We start from the raw sequence: 26489 nt of genomic DNA, 5'->3' as shown, positions 1-26489 counted from the left end.
ACCAGGGCTATTCTGAAAGACAGTTTTTGTTTATGGTTGCTGATGCTAACATCCTTTTGGAATTTTTATTTTTGAAACTAAACCCAATTTACCTCATTTGTTTTCAAACTGAACCTTTGCTATAGTCATGTTCTTGCTTTATTAACATCAGGACACTTCTGCTCAGAGTTTTAAATCTTAGGAGGCATCCTCTTCCTACTTCCAGAATACATACCTAGGAGTGTTTCTATAAAAAATGGTAAATACTTTTTATGTCTTTTTTAAGATTGATCCCTCACACTCATTTGCCATATCACTAATTCAATACACTTTTTCTAGCTTTGCCTGGGGAGCTTCTGTGCTTAGAAGAAAATTTGCATAGCTGTTGCTGCCTCATCTCCCAAAATATCTATTCTAAAACTGTAAATTTTATTTTGTGTGTGTGTGTGATCTAGSAGACCTGTTGCTGCTTTGTCCCTTGGATATGGGGGCCTTTTCCAGTAGGACATTGGAATTACTCCATTAGTGAAACGAAGGAACAGACAGGAGCAGCCAAACTGCCTGTGAACACAAGAGAGCGGCCAGAGAGGCTTCTCCCGGGAAAGGCACCTGCAGCGCTGCCAGGACCTCCGCTCTTCAGCTCAGGCCACCTCCACCAGATCAGCTGAAGCCCATGCAGTGGCACCTCTGTCGCATGGTGGCAGTGAGCATCCCACTGGCACCAAGAAATCTTTTTCCTCCTGGTTAACTCTTGTCTCAGAGCAAGACAGCAGCATGAGACAGCTCCCCTTAAGTCAAAACCCTCCTTTCCTGCGTTGGGAACTGCGCACCCTTTGAGGAGGCAGAGCACAAAACAACGAGCAGCTGCTCTCATCTTACTTCTCTGAGGTGCCTTTGCTCACCTGCTTCTCTCTGCACTGCAGAAATCTGCAGTGATGCTGAAAGAACAGAAGGAGCTGGCATATTTATTAAAAAATACAGGACGGGGGTTGCTTTCTTGTATTTGAAAGGGAAATCTCTGCGTTGTTCCTGTGTTTGCTCTCCCGATCCAGAGATAYGTCCAGTCTTACCTAGAGGACTCCGCACTGGTTCCCCTGTGAGACCTCATCGCAGTGGGTGTAGGCATGTTACTAATGCAACGTGAAGGGAATGTTGCTCTTTTTTTTCAATTTTGATTCTTTTAGYTTACAAGTTTTTATTAACACCTCCTGTGTTCCTCCCTGTTGAGCATAAACAGTCTGAATATTTCAGCCTCTCTCCTAGAAAACCTTTTTTTACATCTTTGCTAGGCTCTGATGCGTTAGAAAATTCAATGATCGCACCACAGACTTTTCCCCCGTGTTAAACTCCAGCCACAGAACTACTAAGGAGCTTCATAGGATTCTCTTTTATTCTGGCAACACACTGCAACTTCAGCAGCCAGAGCTGTTTCCTGTGGTTTGGAGGATTTTGTTGATGTGAGCAGTTGGCTTGTGGCTCTGAAGCACTGCCTCCTCCCAAAGGCTCTTCCTTTGTGGGATTCTCCAGTTGCAGCTGGAAGAGAAATCACCTTAAAAAACACTCTCCCCAGGTGAGACACATGAAAATGCACAAAGAACATTGTCTCTGGGGGTGAAGTGGGATTTTATTATAAGAAATACTTTCCACTGGAGGATCAGCAGAGATGATGGCTTCAGCACGATGTGGTCACTTCTCCTGATGAATGCTCCACCAAGCAGAGTGTGGAAGAAGCCCCTATACACAGGAATCTCTCAGTGAAATTGTAAAAGTCAGGTAGGAAAGTGCAGGAGGCAGCAGTGCTGCGCTGCTGCCCCAAACTGCTGGACAGAAGTTTTGAGACATAGATAGATCGACCTACAGATGCTTTTTTATAGCGTATCACTTCAAGTGTATGTTATAGATTTCTGGCTATAAAAACTGTCCAAGATACAGACAGAGAAAATAAGAACAAGTCTGTACTCTGCAAAAGATACTGGGACTCCTACACTCCAGCAAACCTGAACTGAATGGCCACGCTGGTGGAAAATTAGAAATGTTTTCTGCTCAGTTCCTTCAGCAGACATTAAACCCATCAAAGAACACGCTTCCTCCTGTTCTCTTTCAAAACTTTTGTTTTTTAAACTAGTTTTCACCTTTAATTCAGGTAAGATTACAGATACAAGCACTATGCATCAGAGAAAACAGCTTTATTTCTTTAACTTAATGAAAATCAGACTATAAATCTTTTGATATTTTTGAATTACTATAATAGATTTCTTATGTACCAATATGGACTTGATGTCTGGGGCTAGAGAAAAGAGAAATATGAAATATTTTTAGATATAACAAGAAGGGGAGACTATCAGGACTTTTTTTCCAGAGGTAACAAGACTGATGGTTTGGCTGTGGTGGTGGGCCCCTTCCTTTGCCATGGGGACACAACCTTGTCCCTGAGTTGAAACGTTTCTTGTTATCCAAGTAAGGTATTTCAAAACTTATTAAAGACTAGAAATGCAATACTGAAGTTAAATTGCCTTGAATAATGCATACTGAAAACCAGAAAATCATCACCTTTATGACTGTAGGAAGCATACTGCTTATTCAGCAGACATACCAAGAAATAAAATTATATTTCATATTTTCAACCAGTAAAGTACTTTTAGTGATTTGACACACATGAAACATCAGCAGTTGAAATTATGAGGCTAACAAGGATGTTCCTGCTCATTTGTCAGAAAAGGAAGGGAGGTTTAAAGTTTTATGATCTCAAACTTCAATGTCTCAGTGAGACTGAGGACTTGAAGCCTATCTTGATGCAGGCTCTCAAAACGTTCTTGTACATTACACAGCCCACTGATGCCTTGCACACTTCCCTCTACTGTAACGGTGAACTAGCAATAAGTATTAAAAAAAAAAAAAAAAAAGGAAGGGAGAATATTAACCAACATAACCCTCTTTGTAATGGGGAGAAGACCCATCGTTGAAGAGTTCTTCCTAGAGAAACCAAAACATCCCGTTTGTGCTTTGGAAGCACGGGATGTTTTGTAAGAACAAGCCACAGACACTTCTTGGCTTTGGTTTTGTTTTTAATGTGCATGTGCTTGTGTGTGTGTGATTCCTCCAGCTAACAGCCACAGGTCAAAGGAGGAGCCAGTTTAATGCTAGGTTTTGTTCTCATTCTCTCATTTTCACAGCTTTGGGTAAAGGCAGCTGAAACCGAGAAAGTAAAGATTTAAATTTGGGGAACAGTTCTGGGAAGCTTTCAGCAACCATGTCAGAAAGGAAGGCAATAGTTTTGCTGCTCCCTTGCACTTTCCCCCTTTCCTAGGCTGGGGCCGGGTAGAAATGGCCCTTATCAAGAGACGCATGCCATTTCTCTGCAAAAGTCCACACAGCGGAGAAAGCAAAACCCAGRTCACATTCAAATTCCCATTTATACGCACACCCTTCAAACTTAAGAGTCTGGAGAGCTTACTTGAAAGAGAAATCAAAGTTCAGCTCTATTTTTTTTTTTCTATTTTCTTTCTGCGTTTGTTTATTGTGAACATCCACRGAAATAGCTTTGCTCGGAAGTGGTTTCAGGACGGCCAGGAGGACGGAGGGGAGCAACAGGTACCTGGCTGCTTTGCCCAGCTATGACTCACTCCAAGGTCACCCCATCGCTCTTTGCCTGTGGCCACTTCTCACCTTCTTCTGCCAGCAGAGGAGGAAACTCTGTTGCCCGTGTCTTTAAAGGATCTTTCCAARGGCTCAACTATCTTCATAGACTTTCTCCTTTCGCTTCACAAAAAGAAAACCAAAGAAAGAAGGCCAGAGGTAGAAAAACGCTCGAGTAAACACCTGGTTGAAGTGCTGGCCAGACCCCTCGCCAACACCCCTGCCTAGGGCACGATACAGGGATTCAGCTGCACTCTGCTCTACTGATGCCCGGCCTGTGCAAACGCGGCRCGACTGCTCTATCAACAGCTTTACCCCGCGAAGACAGACAACTGATCCGCGCAGTAGGAGATACAAATATTTCCTGGGTATATAAAATTATTAAGGTGTTTGGAAACACYAGTTTACTGACGTGTGAAAACACAAAGCACTTCTAAATACGTAACTCATTTCCCCGTCCACTGATGGCACACAGTGGTAACYGGATAAAACTCTTTGAGCTAGGTTACATTACAACCTGTTATAAATGACAGTAACACAGCACARACCATCAAAGTGTGAGTTCAATCTGCACTCTTAAGTTCGATTAACTATTCAAAATGGATAAAATCAGTTTTTCTGKTCCCTCTTTTCATTTACGCACTCCCCTTGCTCACCAGTAACAGCTAGTCCAGCTATCATCACATACAYCCCTGAATCCCTCTACCACGCTAACGCCTCATTCAAATCCTCTTTGGCATTTTGTCTGTGAGAACTGAGCTGGAGACGGGGGGGCTTTTAATAAAATAAAGGTAACTGCAAAGTGAAATTAAGTCTTACAGAAGGGACAAGGAACAGGAATCATTAAGAGTTCTCAAGGCTTCACTTGTAGCCGGTAATGAACTTCACTCTCGGTGCCATCACACATTCATTTTTCAGAGATCAACGGCAAGAAACTCTGCRGTGACCAGGAGCTCCCTGACAGCAAAGGAAAGTGGGAACGACAGAAACTGGCCCAGCTGGGGCAGAGCTGCCCTTCGAGGACTGCCAGCACCTGCCACAGCAGCGCGGACAACGGCCTTAATCTCCTCCTACCTTTCTGCTCCTGCGAGTTGCCAGTTGTGCTGGTGGATGTCCCTAAAAAAGACAACTCATTATTATCACAGCCTGCAGCACAAGCCTGAATATTGAAGCACGTGCCCMTCTTCAACACAGTTTCAAGAACCCATGCCACGGTTCACGTGCTAAGGCTTTTATGTGTCAACATTTCAAGCTGAAAAGCTGCTAGAGGAAAGATTTATTTCTGACTTGACAAATTAGAAGCTGCCACACTCGATCAGGTCCCTGGGGACTCTGGAGCTGTGGCCTCCATCAGCTTCTTCACAAGGCCCACGCAGAGCCCAAAGGTTTCCCTCTAACCCTAACAACGGGTAATTTAAACTTCAAGGTAGCTTTAAATATACTTCTAAAACATTGTTGATATTTGCTATTATAACCTGGACACCCTTGTTCCCCATGTAATGCTCTAACACCATTCTGTTTCTTGACCTTAAAAAATGTTTTGAATTTCCTCTGCAGTTTCCTTAGAGTCCCCAAGTTCCTCCGCTGCAAGAAGAAGTGGAAAAGTTCCCAGGGAACTTACTCTCCACCTTACGCACAAGGTGAAACATGAGCGTAATGACAAAATAGTACAGTACTGAAAAGTGGATGCTTATAAAAATGAAATGAAAATATTTAACTACCCTTCCTAACAGAACAAAACGGGAAAATGAATATTAGAGCAGGAAAAGATTTTTATATGATAAAAAAGATGGTAAAAAAGGAAACAGGATCACTCTTACGCCTTCTCTCTTCCATGCCAATCCTATCACTTGGTTTTGCGACTGCAGACTTTGTGGGCCACCTATCCTCATTTCCCAAGTATTTGCACAGAATCTCCCAGGACAAAATCACAGATACAAAGAAAAGAAACTTGCTGCATGGCAGATCCGCACTGTTAGCGATTTTACGACAATTAACTTCATATGTGTTGAAATTACTCCCTAGCCACAGCCTTTTGTTCAAAAAAAGTAACCGTCATAATTCACACACACATAGCCTAGTTTAGTACTTACAAAAACACCTGGGTTGTTTTTCTCATACTCCCAAAATGACTGAATAAAATTATTAATAACAAAAAATAWAACCAACAAACTAAATTTCTTCTCTGGGAATTGCAAGAAATTACCAGTACTTTCACTCTGAATTATATTTTTYGTGTAGTTTGCCTAGTGCTGTCTTCTCATTTTCTTAACATCTTGAGGCTATTTTTTATCTGTGAATTGGTCAAAACTAGGTCTCACACTGATGAGATACAGAGATACAGGAGATACATATGCTGATACGTTTTGAAAAGAGTTAGGAAAATCATGCCTTGGCTGGACTGCATTGCGGGTACCATCTGCAAGGCTAACGGTGGATCATGGACGCTGAACAGTTCCTGTGCCGCACTGCTCAGGGCAGCTGTGCCAGAGAAACCACCTGGTCAAAAGAGACAGCTTACTGCTTCCCACCTCCTTCTCAAGGTGGAAAGTGAGGGAAGGTTTCTGCTATGTGTCATTAACTAAGAAGCTCTACACAGAACAGAGCATCTTTACGTTTTCCTGCACAGTAATTCGGTGGGTAGCTCCTTGACACCAACCCGATTCCAATCTACTTGGTGACAGTTTTTTTAAGAAGAAAAAAGGAAGAAAAGATTTTTTTTCTCTTTTAAGAGAAAAGAATTTGCCTTCATCTCCTAATTATTACTAATTATTAATACAAATTGCATGTCTTTATTTTTTCAGAACTAAGGCCTTTTATTGGATTTTGCATCACCATTCAATTTTTCGAATAACCTATATACATTGAACCACGATGCCTTTTGACCGCGATATCTCAAGAGTTCACAATGTTTGCTCTAAACAGAACTAAACACTTGAAAAACATTATTGCTGATGATGGAATAGCTCCATCTTCTGGAATAAAAGTTATTTCTTGACAACCAYCTTTATATATCCAACATGGCTCTGTATGTAAAAATTTCTATTTCAAAACCTAACCTGAATATTTTTACTAATGGAAGGTGAATATTGCATAGAGAGTGGGAGGAATTCAGCATAATGTGATTTCTGATAAACTTCAGGGAGTATTCATTATTTTCTAATGATATTGTAAAGTAAATCAGTCGTTCAGTAAGCCATTATTAAAAACTGACCTTATTTAAGAAATAGCCATAATCTGATTTGGAGAACAACAATTCAAACCTCATTTAAGACAAAATATTCAACACACTTAATTTTAGTACTGATTTAGGATACTCTAAGCTTCACTTTAAAAGTTTATAGTTAAGACTTCCTAAACAGGGAGAGAGACTGAAGCCTATGCTGAACTACTTGAAGTCTGAACTAGAGAGCAGGGGAGATGAGAGATCCTTATTGCTATTCATCAAAACACTTAAAATGTATGTTTAAATGAAATATTACATGTTAAGTACAGGCAGCATTTTAGGCAGGAAAACAGTAAAGTCAAACTCATGTGTTCAACTAGACAGYCCCCCAAAATCCCTGTGATCATAATTTCTGATTTTATCATCACATTTATATATTGCGGGCACTTCCTCTGGCTGCTGCTTGAGAAAACAAGCATTAATGAACTAAGTTCCTGTGTATTCTCTATAGGTAACTTAAAAAGGAAAACAGCACTGAAGCTGTTCAGTGGTCTACTGCCTGTTGCTATGTGATATTTCTTGATTGCCCAGGAAGGATAATGCCACGAGAATAAATGAAGTTAAGTATGCACAGACCCATCTACTTTTGTAATAGTAGTATATCTACAGTTAATACAAACTCATAGACACACAAGAATAGTAGAAATTTAAATAAACTTGCTTAATAAAACAAAGCAAYTGAAGCTTTATTTTTCTATATAGAAATATGAGTCCCCAGGCGCATTCCTTTAAGCTGAGGAAAATGAGAAAAACCATACAGCCCTTGCAAGAAATGAATTCTAAGGTGGTAATATATTCGTGTGTATGTGCATGTGTGTGTGTGTATAAATATATATGTGCATGTGTGTTTATATCTATACATAGAGACAGATCTATATAGATATATACACACACAGAGCATGTTTCCCCTTTAATGGCTGATTCCTCTCAACACATACTTGAAATCATTCAGGAAAGTTAAACTTATGACTACTTTATAGTAGAATATTCTGCTATGATTTGAGTACAATACGAGAATCATTGCATGAACCACCACATTGCTCGCATTAATTAAACAAGAGCAAGTAACAAAACTYAAGCAGCTAAACATATATCTGGAAATCAGACTGCTTATGCAAAATAAGCACAATGAAATGATATGGAACCAATGAAAGGAGTTTTCTTAAGAAAAATAATCTTTCAACTTTCATGTGTCATATGGCTTCTGAATTAGTTAAAAGAACTTTCCCACCCATAGTCAAGTATTAACTGTATGTAAGTACAGCAATGCAAGGACAAATAAAAGTCAAAAATTTAGTATACTGTATTAACTTTATGTAATACAGCATTAAAATCACTTTCACTAAGGCTACAAAGGACAGATTTACAGTAATATGAGGTACCAGCATTTATGGTCAGAAAAGTAAAGATGCAAAAGAATTATATTGCATTGCCATCAGACATTTCTTTTTACTTTTTTTTTTTTTAACAAAATACATGTCTTGATGATCACATGCTTTAAGCTTATATTCATTTATTTTTTTGTGTATATATATATATATATATATATATTCTTTTATTTGTAGGGGCAATTGAGAGAGAGTCACAAATAAGGAAAGGACACTAAGGTTTTAATAAGGGCAACAAAAAAATGTTTTCACCAGAATAGATTCACATTACAGTACACCAATATCGACAGCATTCTCTTGTCTATTTTTGGTACATAAGATGGAATCTCTCTACATAACCTTATAAGGCTTCACTAACTAAAAAGTAAAAAACCTATTAGTTTACAATTTATTTAAAAATTCTGAAAGACACAGCAAGTTCTAAACTTTAGTAGTGCTACCCATACACAACCATCTGGTTTAAGAACCCATTAAAAGAGCCTCCTTTCAAGGGAGCTTGCAACAGCAGAGTTGTGCAATATGGATGTTTCTTACTACAAAAAAAAAAAATATTACACATGGCACATTCTCATTCATATTTTGCAATGTAAAAAGTTACAAACATACCTAATCAAATAAATAATAATAAAAAAAAAAAGAATCTGAAGTGTGTTTGTTAAGTGTCCTAAAACCACTATGCAGAATAATGGAAAATTTCACTCACAGACTATTTACATGGTAATACCCAGATGAGGGTACACATTGCTACAAAACTCATAAAACAAAGGGTAAACTTGAAATGTTTTCCATAATAAAGGTCTAGCAGCATGACTATATCTAATGCTGTTTGTTTGTTTTCTTGACTGTTTTTGGAAGATTGTTTTAATCTATGTCTTCATCCAGTTCATAATTGTCTTTATCATAAATATCTTTTACTAAAAGAACCCGTACGAGCATATTTTCCAAAGTGTTGCGGTCCAGTGACGTGGAAGTATACCAGATAGGGCTGTCTGGGGAGACCGAACAGTCTGGCTGCAGATAGAACAAGTCCGTTCGCTGGTTCAGATTCTGTGGACTAAAAGGAGGGGAAAAAAAAAGTCAGAAAAACCATCTCACATGGCAAATGAGTATGTTGTCCTTTGTAACATCCTGTATAAACAAAATTCTAATTGCCTTTAGGCATGTCAGAAATTAAGATTACTGTGTAGAAATGCTGCCTTGAAAGAGTGGTGCTGGGTCAGAGCCGAGGCACGGCTACCCCGCGTCCTGGCTCCAGACAGCCAAGCAGGTGCCTAGGATTGAGCGATGAGACCATACAGGAGACCATATACTCTCCCAGCTTTCAAATATTTACAGCTCCAGGACTTGCTAAACCAGAAAGCACTTTCCATATATTTAGGAACCTCAATCAACAATTTCTCTGTGATTTGAAATGAGGTCCTAATAGTGGCGTAAGTAATTGCTTGTGCTGCTGTGTGATGCAACTTTTGAATATAGAGCCCAGTGTTCCCTCAAAAATGAAGACCCGTATCTTTCAGAGATTCACAGAAATACARTGAAAAGCTAAAACCTCTCCTCCTCTTGTCTATTCTACTCAAAGGGTTCTTCACTAGAAGTGTTAAAATCCCTTAATTTGTGACCCACTATAGTTTGGATTTCATATAAATGCTCGATCCAACTCAGACATATCCTCTAAACCACCAGAGAAGACCTTTAAGGAAATTCTAACATTTTGTCTATTTAGGCAAATCTCAGAAAATAGTTTAAATTCTGCCTTTACAAGCGCTCATTCATGCTGCTCTCCCCTTCCCAACTACTGCAGACTTCAGGAGCCAGCTGTATTTAAGTGTCTTTGGTGAACATATCAAGCTCATCTTCACTAACTGGCTGATAAAATTTCAGGTGTTGATCTTCACCTGTTGAGGTGAATGTTGGCTTTTTCTGTTCTGGTATAAATCAGACTAAGACTCAGATTAGAAGCTGAATTATGACAGTTTAAAATATTTTCGTATTTTATTTTAAACTCCTCCCTACTTTTTCACAAGCCACTGTGCAGAAAAAAAAACAAAAAACATTGCCCACAACTGYGAATCAGAGGATTCCCTAAATTGCAGCTGCAAATGTCCACTGATTGCAAAGCGTATRTCACACAACAGGTATTACCTTATATTTTACAATAGTTTGAATACAAGTTTTTAAAGTGTTAAATATTTTAGAAAGATTATTTTCTCACAGATACAAGGTTCATGTTATTAGAAGTGGAACCAAGAGCAGCATTCTGGTTCTCCAGTCAGCAATGGTGACCAACAGTTATGAGAAAGTGGAACTTGAATGGAAACTGCATCATAAATGACTTTCCAAAGAGGTTTAACTGCTTTCTTTTCCCCAATGTTGAGACATTTCTAAAGAAAAAGAAGTGATTTGTTCTCCCCCTACTGGCTCTGCAGCAGCAGTTCAAAAATTCAGCTTCAACATTGTAACAATATATCCTTYGCATACTGAGAAAGTGGTCAGTGGCAAAAAATATGGCACAACTAGAATTCACCAAATTTCTGAAAAGCAGCTGTTTGCATTAACAGAACACCGCAAGTTACTTTTTACTTGCTCCTCTTCATAAAATCATATATATTTAGGCTTCTGCCCACGTTGTATGTAAACTTTCTTTACTTTTAAGAGTAAGATGCTGTTTCCCAGTACATGTTTGGTCTCATATTTCATTTGATTTATTGTGCATATACATATATGATTGAATATTAYATTTATTCCACTTACAGTTACAAAAAAATCTCCATTAGATCAGTCACTCTAACAGCTTGTCCAGGTAAAAAAGTATTTCCCACAAAATGCTGTTTTCAAATAGTTCCAACACACTTCACTGAAGGACTAATTTTCTTCAATTTCCCTAAGCTTTTCTTTTTAATGTATTAATTTCTGAGCATATTGGAAAGAAGGAAGCTATTTCTAAATGTTRGATTACTGTCACTACTTGTTTTCCTACTACAAAAATACTTTAAGCATACTTTCAAATCAAGAATCTCAAAAGCATTTAAATTTCAAATTCCTGAAGATTTAACAAGAAGCAAGCCCACTGTCTCAATCCAATTCTTACTTAACAGGCAGGGCCCTCACAACAGATAACCTCAATAGCAAAACCTACCAGATCCCTCACTGGTAATTCTCTGCAGAGAACTTCATATTTTTAGGTAAGAAAATTGAATCACACTGTCATTCCCAGATTAAGCACTTGACAATCAATATTGTACTGTGCTGCTCACACACTTTTTGCACRTGTTGTCCCAATACAGAATTAGACATTTCAATGTTTTCATATAGATACTTTTTCAGAAGATCTCAATTCATTCACTTCGAGCATTATTTCATGCTGCATCAAAACYTTCTCCTTTTGTACCAGGTCTACTCAAGAACACTTCTGTGTTACCCCATCTAACACTTACCTTTTCAACAGGTAGCACTCGAACATTTTCACAGGGCATCTAGCTGGATCAGACGTGTTTTCAATTTGTTCAAATATCGGTTCATCGTCTTCATGTTTCCTTTTTCCAGTAGTAATTTTATCTTTAAAAAGAAAAGCAACAACCTCTAAGCCRTAACTTGATGTTATTTTACATTTTTCAGTAAGCCTCCCAAATTGGGTGGACTAACGCACAACCCACCAAGTACTGCAAYGCAGTCCCCATGGCCATGCACATCTGTAATTGGAAATGCAACCCACAGCCACAACAAAGTGCCAGCATTTGGCATGGAGAGTAGTGGGCTCAAGAGAACATTTAATGCAAAGATCTTACAGTCTGCACAGACCACATACTCCCAYTAAAGATCCAGTAGCTGAAAGCAGCTAAACTTTGTACAAATGCAGGCCTCGGGTTCCTGGCAAGAAGCCCAAGCGCCCCCTCAGCTGAGTGAAATGTGGATGCTCCTGCAATACTTATTTTGGAACTGCCATAGTACCTTCATTATCAGCTCTGCACAGGGAAGACACTTGATATCGAAGACACGCTTTGCTTTCCATTGTTAGAGGATTCTTTTTCCACTGTCTAAAAACAGTGCCAAAAGAAAGTCTTAAGTGCTGCTCCACTGTTTTCAGGCCAAAATACTTAGTGTTAAAGTAGAATAGAGTATTCAGAAGAGCAACTGGGGAGTGTGATCCTAGCTGCTTAATCCTCCAAAGATAATCTTCTTCAACTCGAGAGAATATTGACCCTTCAAAAAGTATATTAGAGAAAATACAATGGATTAGCCCATAAACTGTCCGCGTATGAAAGAATCAAGTTTCTGTTGTCTTAACAGAATGCTTGAGACAGGAGCCTCTAATAACCACACTTAATTATATATCCATATCCCCAAACCCAACGCTTAAGGACACAGACTCCCACTGTTCAAGGAAGAAAAAAACAACAGGAAATTTTGACATATGCAATTTCACACAGAACACACTTCTACTTAATTTTAACAGCACTTCTTATATGTGGCTCCCACGTAATGTTATTACAATAAAAGCAAACGTCAAATCTTAGTCCCTTCATAAAAACCGTATTTTTGAATTTGCTTTATTCTGCTCGTGCAAAGCCTCCAAAGAGATCCTTCTCCTCCTCCTCCTTCCTTGCTGGGGGAAATCTCACTTGAAAAGGACTTGCAGGCCTTATCCGGTTTAGGGACAGCCAAACACAGAGGCCCTCTGAAGCTTCAAAAACACAACACAGTATCAAGGAGGCAGACGATAAGGGCTGGTAAGGAGGTTTGCCCACTCCCAAGAAGGTTGTGACGGAGATGGAAAAATAACAGATTCTTCAGCTTGGTACCAGAACTGATCTGCTGGGAGAAATTTCCTAGAAGACTGTACTTCTGTTTTTTTTTTTTTGTGAGCTGAAGCTTCTTCCAAGCAAAAGGCTTATTAGCAGTGTAGACTCTTACTCCAGCTGAGAGGGACTTACTGCATCGTTCATTAGCTCTTCCCGCACACAGCCCAGTGCCTGCCTGCCTACTTCCCATGTGAGGGCCCAGATGGGGAAAAATAAATTCAGCTCAAGTAAAAAGAAAAGGTCAAAGACCAGCTGCTTAGTCTAGCTTTCTCTTCTGCAAAATGGACAATTTAGAATTAACAGGCAGTCAAAAAATCAGCTGTTGCAACATGGATTACCAAGAAACAAGACAATAAGAACAGGTACAATTAGTCACTCTTACAAGCGATCTTTTTGATTTTTAACCGATCACTGTTACACTGCATAAAATGTTTGTTTCTGCTTGCATGCTTAAGATTATAAAACTAATAAGAGATGAAAAACATACATGACCAAAATAAAATTACCATCTGGAAGTATGCTTGGTTGCCAACTTCTAAGGATTTTATTTAATTCCTGTTCAAACATCTGGTAGATTGGATCAATAAATATGTTGTCTTTTCGATTACTTCCATATAAATACTACAAAGAAGAGAGGGACAGAGAATATTTACTACACCAAGTTAGAACAAACTCTATGTTAAAAAGTTCTTTTTCAGTACAATGATTGCACTCACAAAAAAAGAAGTATACAAAAATAAAACAAGGATTTTTTTTCCAATAATTAGCAGTTAAAAGTTACCTCCAATACAATGTATGTTGTAAATTTCTAACTGGATATGAATCACATTAATCAGAATCCCATATTAATGGGGTTACATATGGTTAACATACTAATTATACTTATCTCTAAAAGTTTTTTGTATCCAACATTGTGTCAGTGTCAGCTAATCATTAAGAAAATATTAGTTTATCTTTTGCTCCAGGTCTTCAAAGTGAAAAAAAACATTTAGCAAGAAATGGACATTTTAAATGTGAACTCTGGACATTGCCAAAAGCATCTTCAACACAGAAGTCAGAACAAAAAAGCTCCCATATATTTGCAGTAATAATATGAAGCAGTGCAAGAAAAATGATATAATGGTGCAAAACACCTGCCTATTCTGCAATCTAATTATCTTAACCCTCTTGACCCTACAGACAGAAACTCTTTTGAACCTTTACCAAGAATTAATGACCAAAGGCTATAGTAGTATTTGACATTATCATCTCTGGAGACACTTCTAAGAATTGGAGGACTGGATTCTTAAAACTTCCACTTCACTGTTATCTTTGTGTGAACAAGCCTGTTGCTAGTGAATGCAATAAAAGTGACAGACAGAAAATATGTGCTCACTTACGGAAATAGTATCTATTTCTGTACACATACTTGAATTAACATTAAACATAGCACTCATTTATACTAAGCAGTTCAGCATATCTTGACTTCCTTATCTTTGCACTCAGTTTTATAATATGGATATATGAATTAATACACATCCTAACAGTCTTCAACACAACATCTCCATTTAGATACGATTTTAAAGGATATATTTGAACTAATTCTTCCATGTACAGTATTCCCCAAATGTGCTTGTTTCTACTTATAGTAATTTTGATTTTATAATACAACTCTAATCCAGACAATACAACTTACTATACGCTTTACAGGGTTTTCCCCTATGTTCCCTTACACATTTTCTCTCAGTAAATTTTATTTTTCTGTTTTGTATTAAACACTAACATAGGTCTCCTATTGAAAGCCAGGAGCTGAATGAAATCGGACTGAAAATCAACTCGAAATCAGTCCTCCCCCAAACAACTGAGAATTGGACCAAAAATAATTTGGACTTCCTGGTTCAGAATAATTGTTCAGCTGAAGCCTGACATCTCCTAGTAGAAATCTGTGAAGTACTGGGACCATTAGCACCGCAGGGTCTACAGAACAAGGGCATATTGCAKCCTCTTCCACTCCCCGTCTAACCAGACATGCACCAACCAAGCTTCATTTCTATACCACGCCGCTGTGCTCAGCTCCTCTATAAACTCTGGAGGGAGGCAGGAGCAGCATAAGAAATTTCCACTTAAGAYGAGATCTAACAAAACTGTACCTAATAGCAAAGAATTGGATATGCCTCCAAGTCCCACGGTGGAGAATTATGGCCCACAGCACTTTAAGACAAGTGTCTGCCAAGCTCTGGCAGCCTGAATTTTCCCCAAAGCACCCCACTATTACTATTAGATTATATGTTGTTTCATTACCATTCTCCTGACAGTATGTAGGCATGGATTTATCAGGACAGGAGAAAAAGTGATCAACTAAAAAGTCTAGCTCCTACTCTACCAGTGTACCAAGACYGCTCCTGCTGCAGTAAGTACTGCACCAAATATTGCAGACTGTCCCCTATCAATCTCATATACTACATCTAAAAAAAAGGTAAAGATAAAAAAGAAAAAGAAAAAAAAATCTGTACTGAGGCAAAGAGCGGAGGCCTTTATAYCGCAGTGGAGAAAGGCAGGCAAACACCCTCTCTCCAGATGAACCCTTTCTGCTAGATGCCCACTCCATCACGGGACAACTTCTACTTGGCAGTGTTACATTTTTGAAAAATARTGCTTCAGCATCATCAACATCATTAATGTACCATTTCTGGCCTGAAGCAGAACAATTTCAGTAGSAAATGAACCTGAACTGAAAAAAATGCTCAGGTTTGACTCAGGGACTAGTCTGCTGGAATAGATTTTCCAAGTGTTTCCCTTAAGAAAAAACAATTATTTCAAGCACAGTCAGAAAAACAAGACTTGAAGACTTTTTAGCATTTCAGCTGTGCACAAATCATAATATAGTCATCAGGAAAAGGTCCAGTGTTGAGCCAGTACTTGGCCAGAGTGCGTGTAGTAATTCTTCTGGAGAGGAAAGTGTTCTTTTTCTAMACCATGCCTTTCTTATTCTCTTTTGAAATACACATTATTAAGTTTTGCCCTTAAGTTAGTAAAATATTGTGATCACTGACATAATTTTATCCTTATTTATTTAGTTATTTAATCTTTATTTAATTATTTAATCTTCTCTGAAACCCTTCTGAGTTAAACAGAGCCGATACCTTTGATACATTAAGACTTAATGTAGTAAGTTCTCCTCTATTCCAGAAATATCCACACAGATGGAAGGGAGTAAGAAAATATTAGAAGACAATGCAGTTTCATTGCACATTGAAACAGCTAAGTAGAATTCAGTGTACCACTGAATTTGAAGAAAATTTAAACCTCTTTCTCCAGAAGGTGAAAGAGCCCTAACAGTATGTCCCCAACACATGTGCATATACGCATAATTTTCCATTAGCACCCAGAAGTTGGCTGTAGCCTTTGCCTGCTCCCATGCTTACATGCTTCAGTCCCTCGCTCTGCTGCCTGCCTTTGTGAAGAGCAAACTCTTTAGAATAGGGCAAGTCTTCCCAKGAGTTTAAAAACACTGGCGCAACTGGCCCATAACAGACCACACGGACTATTAACAKCACCTGAATTAAAATATTGGACACCAAATATAATAACTACAGTAACATGATCACAAGTTGTTCCTCTAATGTTTCAGTATGGTATATAAGTATTAGGACTCCTGATATTTCTGTTGCGTCACCCAAACACTGGTTCTGATAAGCTTAAACCCCAAATTTGATGTGTAACTAGTTTTTCCAATAGACAAGATAGACAATGTCAAAGACATGGAAAGAAAGGTGAAAGGAGAAAAGCTATAAGCTGAGTTGCATTTTATGAAAAACATAGCTCACTCTAAGAAAACATGATTTTTTTTTTTAATTTGACAGGAAGACAGAGAGGGACAGTAGATCATGCAAGTGCAGTGGTAGAAAGCTAGCCAAGACTGAAATATGCTTTACAGCAATACTGACTATCAGGCCAAACAATGAGTGCTCACTTCTCAAATTTCAACTACGAGGGAAAGATATCAACTAATGCCTTAATTTTGTATAATTTCATTAAAGAAAAATTAGTGGAAGTGCTATTTATTAAAAGTGATTTTGATTAATAGATATGTTATTTAATTCTAGTCCTCTGCCTTAAGTATAATAATAGGATGACAAAGATTGTGAACAGCTTGTTTTCCACATCATATGCACGTTTTATTCCCTRTTAACTTGAAGGAAATTCTCCATGTTAAGGTTTTCAGCTCTGAACATTGCTTATTTTATCTATGCTCTGCCCTATGCACTAAAAGATAAGACATCTTCTGCATAAAATATAAGCTGTGGAATAGCCTTTCTAAGTAACTAATGATATGTTACTGCCTTCAGCTATAAGAATCTAAACTGACTCCCTTCTGCTTTACAGAAGCATACAATACAATTGTATACAATATACAATTATATGTGTATTGTTATACAATATAATTCTGGGGGCAGGAGAGGGCATTCCTCTCCCCAGCAGGCACTTCAAATAGCTTGCTTCCACTGTCTGAAATAAGTGAATTAGAATAACTGAGTAACTGAATTAATAAACCTTTACAGCTCATCCTTGTTTCATTCTGCTTTTACATTAAGTCACCTTTAGTAACCAAACTGAAACACAGCATTTGGAAAAAATATATCATTTTAGACTGCAGATTCCTTAGACTGGAAATTCCTTGCTTTCACCGAGCAAGAGGCTTAAAATTGTTGTAATATACCAGCTTTCATTTGAGTTTTCAGGATAGGTCTTTCAGACTCATTTTCTATATGGACAAGTTTTTGTAATGTAATTTAWTCAGCAGACTATGTTCCAGATCATAGCCATTATATTAAAAATAGCTCCTAGCCTCTTCTCAACCAATAAATCCACATTATTTCCATGCTTCCACTGAAATTTATTAGAGTCAAATCATCAGCTCCACTTTCCAATTCTACAGCCTCTACTAACCTCCTGAATCCCAAGACACAGATAATAGATGCTGTCAGGTGCATAGTTCTCTCCATTTGGCCTTCGAATTTCATTGACAAAATGAGCCAACCCATAGCTTAACTCAGCTGAAGTATGTGATAATAGATCTTCCTTTAATTTCACAGACTTTGCTGTAAAATAAAGAAAAAATGCCTCATTATACAACAGTATTATTACATGCTCGGGGTGGGATGGGGTGTTTTTGGAGTAAAGGGTGAAATTGGTTTGATGTCCTCTTCCACTAACCAATGAATGAGTTTAAATGTACTAAGTAGTTCAAATGTTAGATCTAAATTAAAATAAACCAGGCTACTAGATTAAAGTCTAATTAATCAAATGCAGTATCACCTACTTAAGAATTTATTGTCATGCACAGCTGAGGACAACACAGAGGCAGGAAGTGACCCCAGATACTCAAGTGAACACAGTGTTGTAGAGGCAGACCTTCAGCGGAAGTAGCAATTTCCAAAGATCCAACCATGTAATACAACTGTGCTAAGATGCATAARGGAGCTGAAGAAAGAGTAGCAATCTCTCTTTTTTGCCAGGGTAAATCTGTATAGAGAGGAGCTTTGCAGAAAGGACTGCAACACTCCATAGGAGTGAATGCCACATTGCCTCCAAGTCCCAAAGCAATGTAACGTCAGCCTCAAATGAAGTTCTCTTTTCATGACAAAAAGTAGTATGTCCTCCTTTGCAATCTAAAAGTCCAGAAAAGTCCGAGTCCAAGACAAGTTAGAACACAAGGAAAAATAGGATGCCAACAATAATCAAAACGGTCACAATCAGTTAGAAGACCTAGAAAGGTTCCAGCCTGTCTTGAACTAGAAGCATAAGACCTAGTACTAAGAACCAAGCTAGGAAAACTTATTGAGGAAAAAGAGTTTGGCAACTCTTTCTGTGGTAGAACAATCCCAGACATTGTGGGAACATTAGGGAAACTTGGAGACTTCTATCAAAAATTCTATCTAAAAATCAGGTGTTAAAGGATGAAGAGTGCAGGGAAATACAGCAGTTCTCACTACCAAATAAAAACTGGATGCCAGATTTCTGGAAACACTTACTTGATTTCAGTTCCTCTAATTCTGGAAGATCGTCATCTAAATGTCGAGACTTCACCCAGTGCTTCCATGCATTTACACCGTATGTGTATTTGAATGGAAAACTGCTCTCTGAGTTTTCAGAACTATCGTCGTGAGACTGATAGTCTGACACCGCTTTCCTCTTCACTCCCTGCCATTGAAACAAAGCGATTAATACTAACGACAACTGCTAACTGGAACACCGCAGAAGCTAGGCATAACAAGGAAGCTGCAGGACAAATTGCAAACTAAAGTTTCAGGGTAGAGAACATATGCATCATTCAGCTGGAACCAGTAGGTAGAAATATGTTCAAAACAGGAAACTATGAACTGTATTTAAGCCAACTGACTGAACTGTATTTAAGCCAATTATGAACATATTTAAGCCAACTGACATTTCTAATCCACCTTTCAAACTGATTTCTAAAACAGAGAAATGAAGACTTTTGATAATGGAGCTGCTGTATTGATCAGCTCATACTAAGCAACGAACACATCAAAGCATCAAATAATTCAGTATTTTTTTTAGAATTTCATTTTGTTAATGTGCTGGAAATTACACACGCTATAAAACTATGTAAAAAGACAGGGAATTAGGTATGAATAGGCAATAACATCTTAGAGCAGTCTGAGAACTGGAAAATTACTAGCATATCATTGATCACTTAAATTTTATGAGATTTTTTTTAATATCACAATACAATTACCTTCTTTTTGGACCGTGGTTTTGGCTGTTCCTCATATTCTTCCCCAAAAACAGGAGGCAATAAAAACTCATTTTCTGTATCAAGCTCCTCAGTTGCTGAAAATACATTAACAGAAAATAATTTTTAAACATTCTTTGGATTATACTGATTTGAAAAAACTATGAACTACATTGATGTTCATTAATACAAGGAATCTACAAAAGCATGTACATGATATGATATATTAACAAGGACTGAATTTCTGTGCAAGGAAATAAACCTATTCCTATTCTTTTAAGAAAGGCAAAACTATCAAGATGATTATTTGTAAATAAACTATAAAGCATGCAATAATGACTGTCTTCAAACTCTTTCTCAAGTCACCAATGCAACAGTTCTTACTATGGACCCTTCCATGATTTTTCATGTCTAGGTAATCTTTGGTATTAACAAATTTAAGTTACAGTGAAAATGAGCAGCTATGAGTGGAAGATTACAAAGTAGCATATGCATTTTGTTCATGTATTTCTCTCGTTTCTATTTATGTTTTATAATCTATACAGCACATTACACTTAGTTAAAAATTAAGATTCAGAATATAAACTCTTTCATAGAAACTTGCTTTAGACTATGTTTACACAAGTGGTGGAAGCCTCGCTCATGACAGATGTTACAGTAATGTAAGTAAATAGATATACGGTAATATCTCAAAATACTATTTGTTTAACATTTCAGGTGAAGCAGGAAGGACTCAATATATTAAGTCAGGCGACACAGCAGAATGAGACAACAAGACATATTGCAACTGCAGTTTGCAACTTTATTTACTTTACTGAATATAGTTCATCTTTCACTTAACTATCAAGCAATGACTTCATTCAAACTTGAATGCTCTTCTGATAACCTCTCTGATTTCACCACCTTACTATTCAAGACATCATTCAAACCATTACCGAATCTAATAGCACAAGGAGGAAAAAGAGTATAGATAAAATAACACTCACATGCAAAGATTTAAGAACTTTGTCCCAGATTAAAGGCCAGTCCTTTGCCTGCTTTCCCACTGAATCTAACCTCAGAAGCTCCTCAACATAATTAGTATCTGTTATAAATTGCTATAGTTTACTATTCCATCCTGACTGTTTGTTTCCTTCACCTTTTTTGTCTCATGTACAAAACCTCCCTTATAAAGCAGGTTAAAGAACGTAGTATGCATCTTTCTAATAAACCTCCTCAGATTAACATCAACACTTCTTCCTAATTGCCAGACTTAATATTCAAATTAGACATACAACAAACTGATAAACATAGTTTGCATAGTCCCATCTATGGTACAAGGCAAAAGAAGACTTCCAAGAGCAGATATGGGAGCCATGGGGGACTTCAATCACCCTGACATCTGCTGGAGGGACAACACAGCAAGGCACAAACAGTCCAGGAGGCTCCTGCTRTGCATTGATGGTAACTTCTTGTCACAAATGGTGGAGGAGCCTACGAGGAAGGGTGTCCTGCTGGGCCTTGCCCTTACCAACAGAGAGGGACTGGTTTAGAGATGTGAAGGTTGGGGGCAGCCTTGGCTGCAGTGACCACGAGATGGTGGAGTTCAGGATCCGGCAGGAAAGAACTAGGGCGACAAGCAGGATTGCAACCCTGGACTTCAGGAGAGCGGACTTTGGGCTCTTCGGAGACCTACTTGGAGGAATCTCATGGGTTAAGGCCCTAGAAGGAAGGGGGGTCCAGGAGAGCTGGCTAGTATTCAAACATCACTTCCTCCAAGCTCAAGAGTGCTGCATCCCTGTGAGTAAAAGGTCCAGCAAAGGGGGCAGGAGATCCGCATGGGTGAGCAAGGAGCTCTTGGCCAAATTCAGATAGAAGAAGAAAGTACACAGACTGTGGAAGAGGGGACAGGCTACTTGGGAGAATTATAGGAATGCAGTCGGAGTATGTAGGGATGAGGTGAGGAAGGCTAAGGCCCAGTTGGAATTGAGTCTGGCAAGGGATGTTAAGGACAACAGGAAGGGCTTCTTCAAGTACATCAGCAGCAAGTGGAGGACTCGGGAAAATGTGGGCCCGGTACTGAATGGGGCAGGGGCCCTGGTGACAAGTGATATAGAGAAGGCAGAGTTACTGAATGCCTTCTTTGCTTCAGTCTTCACTGCTAAGGGCAGCCCTCAGGAATCCYRGARCCTGGACRTGAGGGAGAAAGTCTGGAGAAGGGAAGACTTTCCTTTGGTTGAGGAGGATAGGATCAGAGACCCTCTGGGCAGGCTAGACATCCACAAATCCATAGGCCTGGATGGGATGCACCCACGGGTACTGAGGGAGCTGGTGGATGTTGTTGCCAGGCCACACTCGATCATCTTTGAAAGGTCCTGGAGAACTGGAGAGGTGCCTGAGGACTGGAAGAAAGCCAATGTCACTCCAGTCTTCAAGAAGGGCAAGAAGGAGGACCCAGGCAACTATAGGCTGGTCAGCCTCACCTCCATCCCTGGAAAGGTGATGGAACAGCTCATCCTGGACATCATCTCCAGACACATGGAGGAAAAGAAGGTGATCAGGAGTAGCCAGCATTCACCAAGGGGAAATCCTGCTTAACCAATCTGATAACCTTCTATGATGACATGACTGGCTGGGTAGATGAGGGGAGAGCAGTGGATGTTGTGYACCTTGACTTCAGGAAGGCTTTTGACACTGTCTCCCATAACTTCCTCCTAGATAAGCTCAGGAAGTGTGGGTTAGACGAGTGGACAGGGAGGTGGATTGAGAACTGGCTGAAAGGCAGAGCTCAGAGRGTCGTCATCAGTGGKGTGGAGTCTAGTTGGAGGCCTGTGGCTAGTGGCRTCCCCCAGGGCTCAGTACTGGGTCCMRTCYTGTTCAACTTWTTCATCASTGACCTGGATGAGGGGACAGAGTGCCTCCTCAGCAAGTTTGCRGATGATACCAAGMTGGGAGGAGCTCTGGTACACCAGAGGGCTGTGCTGCCCTTCAGAGGGGCCTGGGCAGGCTGGAGAGTTGGGCRGAGAGGAACCTCCTGAGGTTCAACAAGGGCAAGTGCAGGGTCCTGCACCTAGGGAAAAATAACCCTAGGCAGCAGTACAAGCTGGGGGCTGGCCTTCTGGAGAGCAGCTCTGAAGAGAAGGACCTGGGAGTGCTGGCGGACAACAAGTTGATCATGAGCCAGCAATGTGCCCTTGTGGGCAAGAAAGCCAATTGTCTCCTGGGGTGCATTGGGAAGAGTGTTGCCAGCAGGTGGAGGGAGGTGATCCTGCCCCTCTACTCAGCCCTGGGGAGGCCTCATCTCCAGTACTGTGTCCAGTTCTGAGCTCCTCCCTACAAGAGAGACATGGAGCTACTGGAGAGAGTCCAGCGTAGGGCTACAAAGATGATCAGAGGGCTGGAGCATCCGGCCCTATGAGGAACAGTTGTGAGAGCTGGGCCTCTTTAGCCTGGAGAAGACAAGACTGAGGGGGGAATCTATCAATGTGTCAAGTACCTGAAGGGAGGGTGTCAAGAGGACGGGGACAAACTCTTTTCAGCAGTGTCATATGACAGGACAAGAAGCAATGGGCAGAAATTGAAGCACAGGAAGTTCHRCCTGACCGTGAGGGGGAATTTCTTCACTGTGAGAGTGACGGAGCACTGGCACAGGTTGCCCAGAGAGGTTGTGGAGTCTCCTTCTCTGGAGATCTTCAAGGCCTGCCCGGATGCAACCCTGTCTACCATGCTCTAGGCGACCCAGCTGAGCAGGGGTGTTGGACTACGTGATCTCCAGAGGTCCCTTCCAACCTTACTGATTCTATGATCCTATCCAGGGGAAGAATGAGTTATACAGTATATAGCTAGCAGGACTTCTGGATCTTGAATTGCCTAGGGCATGGTATAAGGAAATTAAAATAGYTGCCTGCATTTTGTATAGAGTGGAAAGAATTGCGATACCTAAACCAGGATCTTCTTTTATCAAAAATCTCAGAAAGTAGAGAGTTGTTGTTCYTGACATCTCAGATTTTCCTGCCAATTCAGATAACACTACTTTTTTTCAAATACAGGTATGCACATTCATAAGAAACCATAAGACAATATAAGTGAAGAGCAGTATCTACTAGTTTGCTACCTTCTAACAAACTTTAGTAGGAAATAAGCCCTTTTGTCATTCCTGCTCTAAACCACCATTTCACTTCCCATGCAGATATCTTGAGATTGGAGAACATGTTCATTATTTTTTTCTGTAATGCACACCATTTGAGTCTTTGAGCCTTCAAAATATCTTTCCTAAATCCACATCCAAAACCAAATGATACAGCCACATTCTTTTTTCCAAGGTTAATTCCTTCTTTCTCTGTTTAAAGTACTCTATTTACAAAGATTTATTACAAAAGATGGAGAAACTCCCCAGTTTTACAAAGGCTTGGCAAGGGTTTATCTAACAAAGACAGACAGCATATCTTGTGATCAAATTAAGCTCACCCAAAAGGACAATTAAACAAAATACAAGGATTAATGATAATGTCTACTTCACAGTATTCATTAAAATCATAGAATAAATACCTCTTGGAAAGTCTATCTCAATATCAAGGTCTGGTTCATATGGAACATCAGGCAAGCTTGTCTGTGCCTCTTTTTCAGAGTTTAGTAAAATTGACTCAACTATCACACCTGTAAATAAATAAATAAATAAACTCATTTTAATTAATGGATGGATTAGTCAAAATAGGGCAGATACTCAGTGGTTCCAAAGCTGGCTCRTCTCCCCATCACCATTTGAGATTTTGTTGTTCTTGACATCTCAGATTTAAGTTTCCAATTTCTTTCAAACAAAAAGACTTGTTAGCCCATCTGTCTTTCTTCATTAAGATGAGAGTCTTAGCAAAGCATGCATGTAGAAAATCACATACAGGCGGATATGGATCATATTAACCAACCGCAGAATAGTAGCTTGAATATGTAACCATGTATCTATTTTTCTACATGCTTCTGTTCTCTGTGAAAGAGATCCCAGAAAACCAAGCAAGGAAGGCAGGTCAAGAGAAACAGAAACTTGACCTTCTTCCAACTTTCGGCAAAAGCAAAATTCTCCAAATTCAGTTCTCTACAAAAGAGTGAGCTTTGATCTCATACACGTGCTCATTCAGCTAGCTGACTCAGCAAAAGAGCGCAAGGAATTGCAAATGACAACCTTGCTGGGCTGCCAGAAATGGCCAGCTTTGGTGGGGAATGGTGACAATTTGGGGAACAATAAGCCTCGAGGGACCAGCAATTTCTAAACCACTGTTGGTCTCCTGTATACTAAGCCCAAGGTATATATTTTTCAACATTCTTTGAGACATCAGTTGAAAGAGCTTTAAAAAAGCTTCACCTTCACCATGGGGAAAAAAAATTTWAAAAAAATCTAATTTTTGAAAGAGAAGGCAAATTCTCCCGCAGAAACACAGAAGAGACTTGAGCATTTTGACAGACAGAACTGGGAAACAGAGACAAAGAGATATGGGTACTGCAAAAATATCATTGCTGGAGATTCAGGATTTTTGATCTTCATCTGTAAACCTGTCCCAGAGAGAGTTCTCTCCTTTCAGCTAAGCTGGTGGAATGACAAGCCTTTTCAACACTGCAATGATGTATCCGCTGATGCATGATTATCGTCAAAGAAATGATACTTGTAGGCGAGGCTCTTTAGAAAACTCAATAGCCAAAGCATCATTAGGTCACCCGATTTTGTTGACCACAGTTCCACTCATGAAATGGATGCTTTTCTGAGTTTTAACAGTGCCTACTTCCCCACAACATAAGATACACCCAGTAAAGTGATACTACAAAGAGAACAGGCTCTTGTCATATCTCATCTTGTTCAGAAGAAGCTGTGATCACAACACCATGAGCCAGCTATGGTGATCACTTTCCCTAATGTTTTGATTTGAAGCTTTTCAGGGACAAAGACTGGTTTGGTTTTGGCTTGTTTTGAGTGACACTGAGAAGAAACCTTGAGTACAAGCTTGAATGACTGTTTGCCATCAGCCAGGCAGCTGGAGCACATAAAGGGAATGCCCATATTTTTAAAGAGCAACATCTGGTACAGCAGACAAAAGTCAACAGACTTCAAAAAGGTTTCTGCTGACATGGTCTAGAAAATACTTAAATAACTAAGATTTCAAGTTAATATAAGAACTCAGTAATAGCACTGGAATAGAAGAATATTTTTGAACATCATAATAACCTTTTTCTTCATACCCACGTACCCTGTATACACCCCAACAGTCCAAAGAGTCAAAGGCAAACTCACTGGTCACGTCAGAAGACTCTGTTTTCTCATTGTCTTCAGGTACCATYCCTGACAAGGTCAATAGCTCAGCTTCCAAAGGATTTGAGGGTACTTTTCCCCTCAGCTCTTCTATTGCTGCAAGAATTTTCTCACTGCTATCCAGAGTAGTGGGCAAGAAAACTGGAACTGGCACCTATGCAGACAGGGATGAATAGCTGGTTAGGAAAGGAAAAAAAATCACTGCAACAAAGCATCAATGGCTATACATCCCCCATTTAAAAACTGACATAGATTAAAAGCATCTCATCTAAGCACAATCTAACAAAAAACTGCTGACAGGTTAAAAGATTCAATAAAAATGGTTCTGAACAGAAGGGAAAATAGGAAAGGATCCAGGAAAAAAAAAAGAAGTACGACAAAATCTAGTGAGTCAAAGTAAGACTGGAAGGAGCTCCTGAGCTTTAAATCTCAATCTGACATAACTTAAGAC

The 26489-nt window shown here is 39.3% G+C and overlaps 1 protein-coding gene across 5 annotated transcripts in view; it reads right to left on the bottom strand.

Moving 5' to 3' along the window:
• Nucleotides 1-8430: 8430 nt before the first annotated feature.
• ZMYM2 (zinc finger MYM-type containing 2) overlaps nt 8431-26489 on the bottom strand; it is a 94332-nt gene continuing 76273 nt past the window's right edge. For 4 of the 5 annotated variants that reach the window (XM_085309082.1, XM_085309085.1, XM_085309084.1 and 1 more), the window contains 9 exons: nt 26021-26192; nt 24292-24399; nt 19768-19862; nt 19043-19211; nt 17958-18109; nt 13535-13649; nt 12178-12429; nt 11664-11784; nt 8431-9283 (listed from right to left, as the gene is read on the bottom strand). In XM_085309082.1, the coding sequence (XP_085165208.1) occupies nt 9091-9283; nt 11664-11784; nt 12178-12429; nt 13535-13649; nt 17958-18109; nt 19043-19211; nt 19768-19862; nt 24292-24399; nt 26021-26192 (1377 nt within the window). In that variant the 3' untranslated portion in view covers nt 8431-9090. Of the gene's footprint in view, nt 9284-11663; nt 11785-12177; nt 12430-13515; nt 13650-17957; nt 18110-19042; nt 19212-19767; nt 19863-24291; nt 24400-26020; nt 26193-26489 lie in introns of those variants that run through there. The other variant, XM_085309087.1, reaches the window with a different exon arrangement.

Source organism: Rhea americana, unplaced genomic scaffold, assembly GCF_003343005.1.
Source record: "Rhea americana isolate MKP2758 unplaced genomic scaffold, rheAme1 scaffold_29, whole genome shotgun sequence".
Taxonomy (NCBI): Eukaryota; Metazoa; Chordata; class Aves; order Rheiformes; family Rheidae; genus Rhea; species Rhea americana.
Note: the sequence above shows the minus strand (reverse complement) of the source record. Positions and strands in the feature narration are given on the sequence as shown.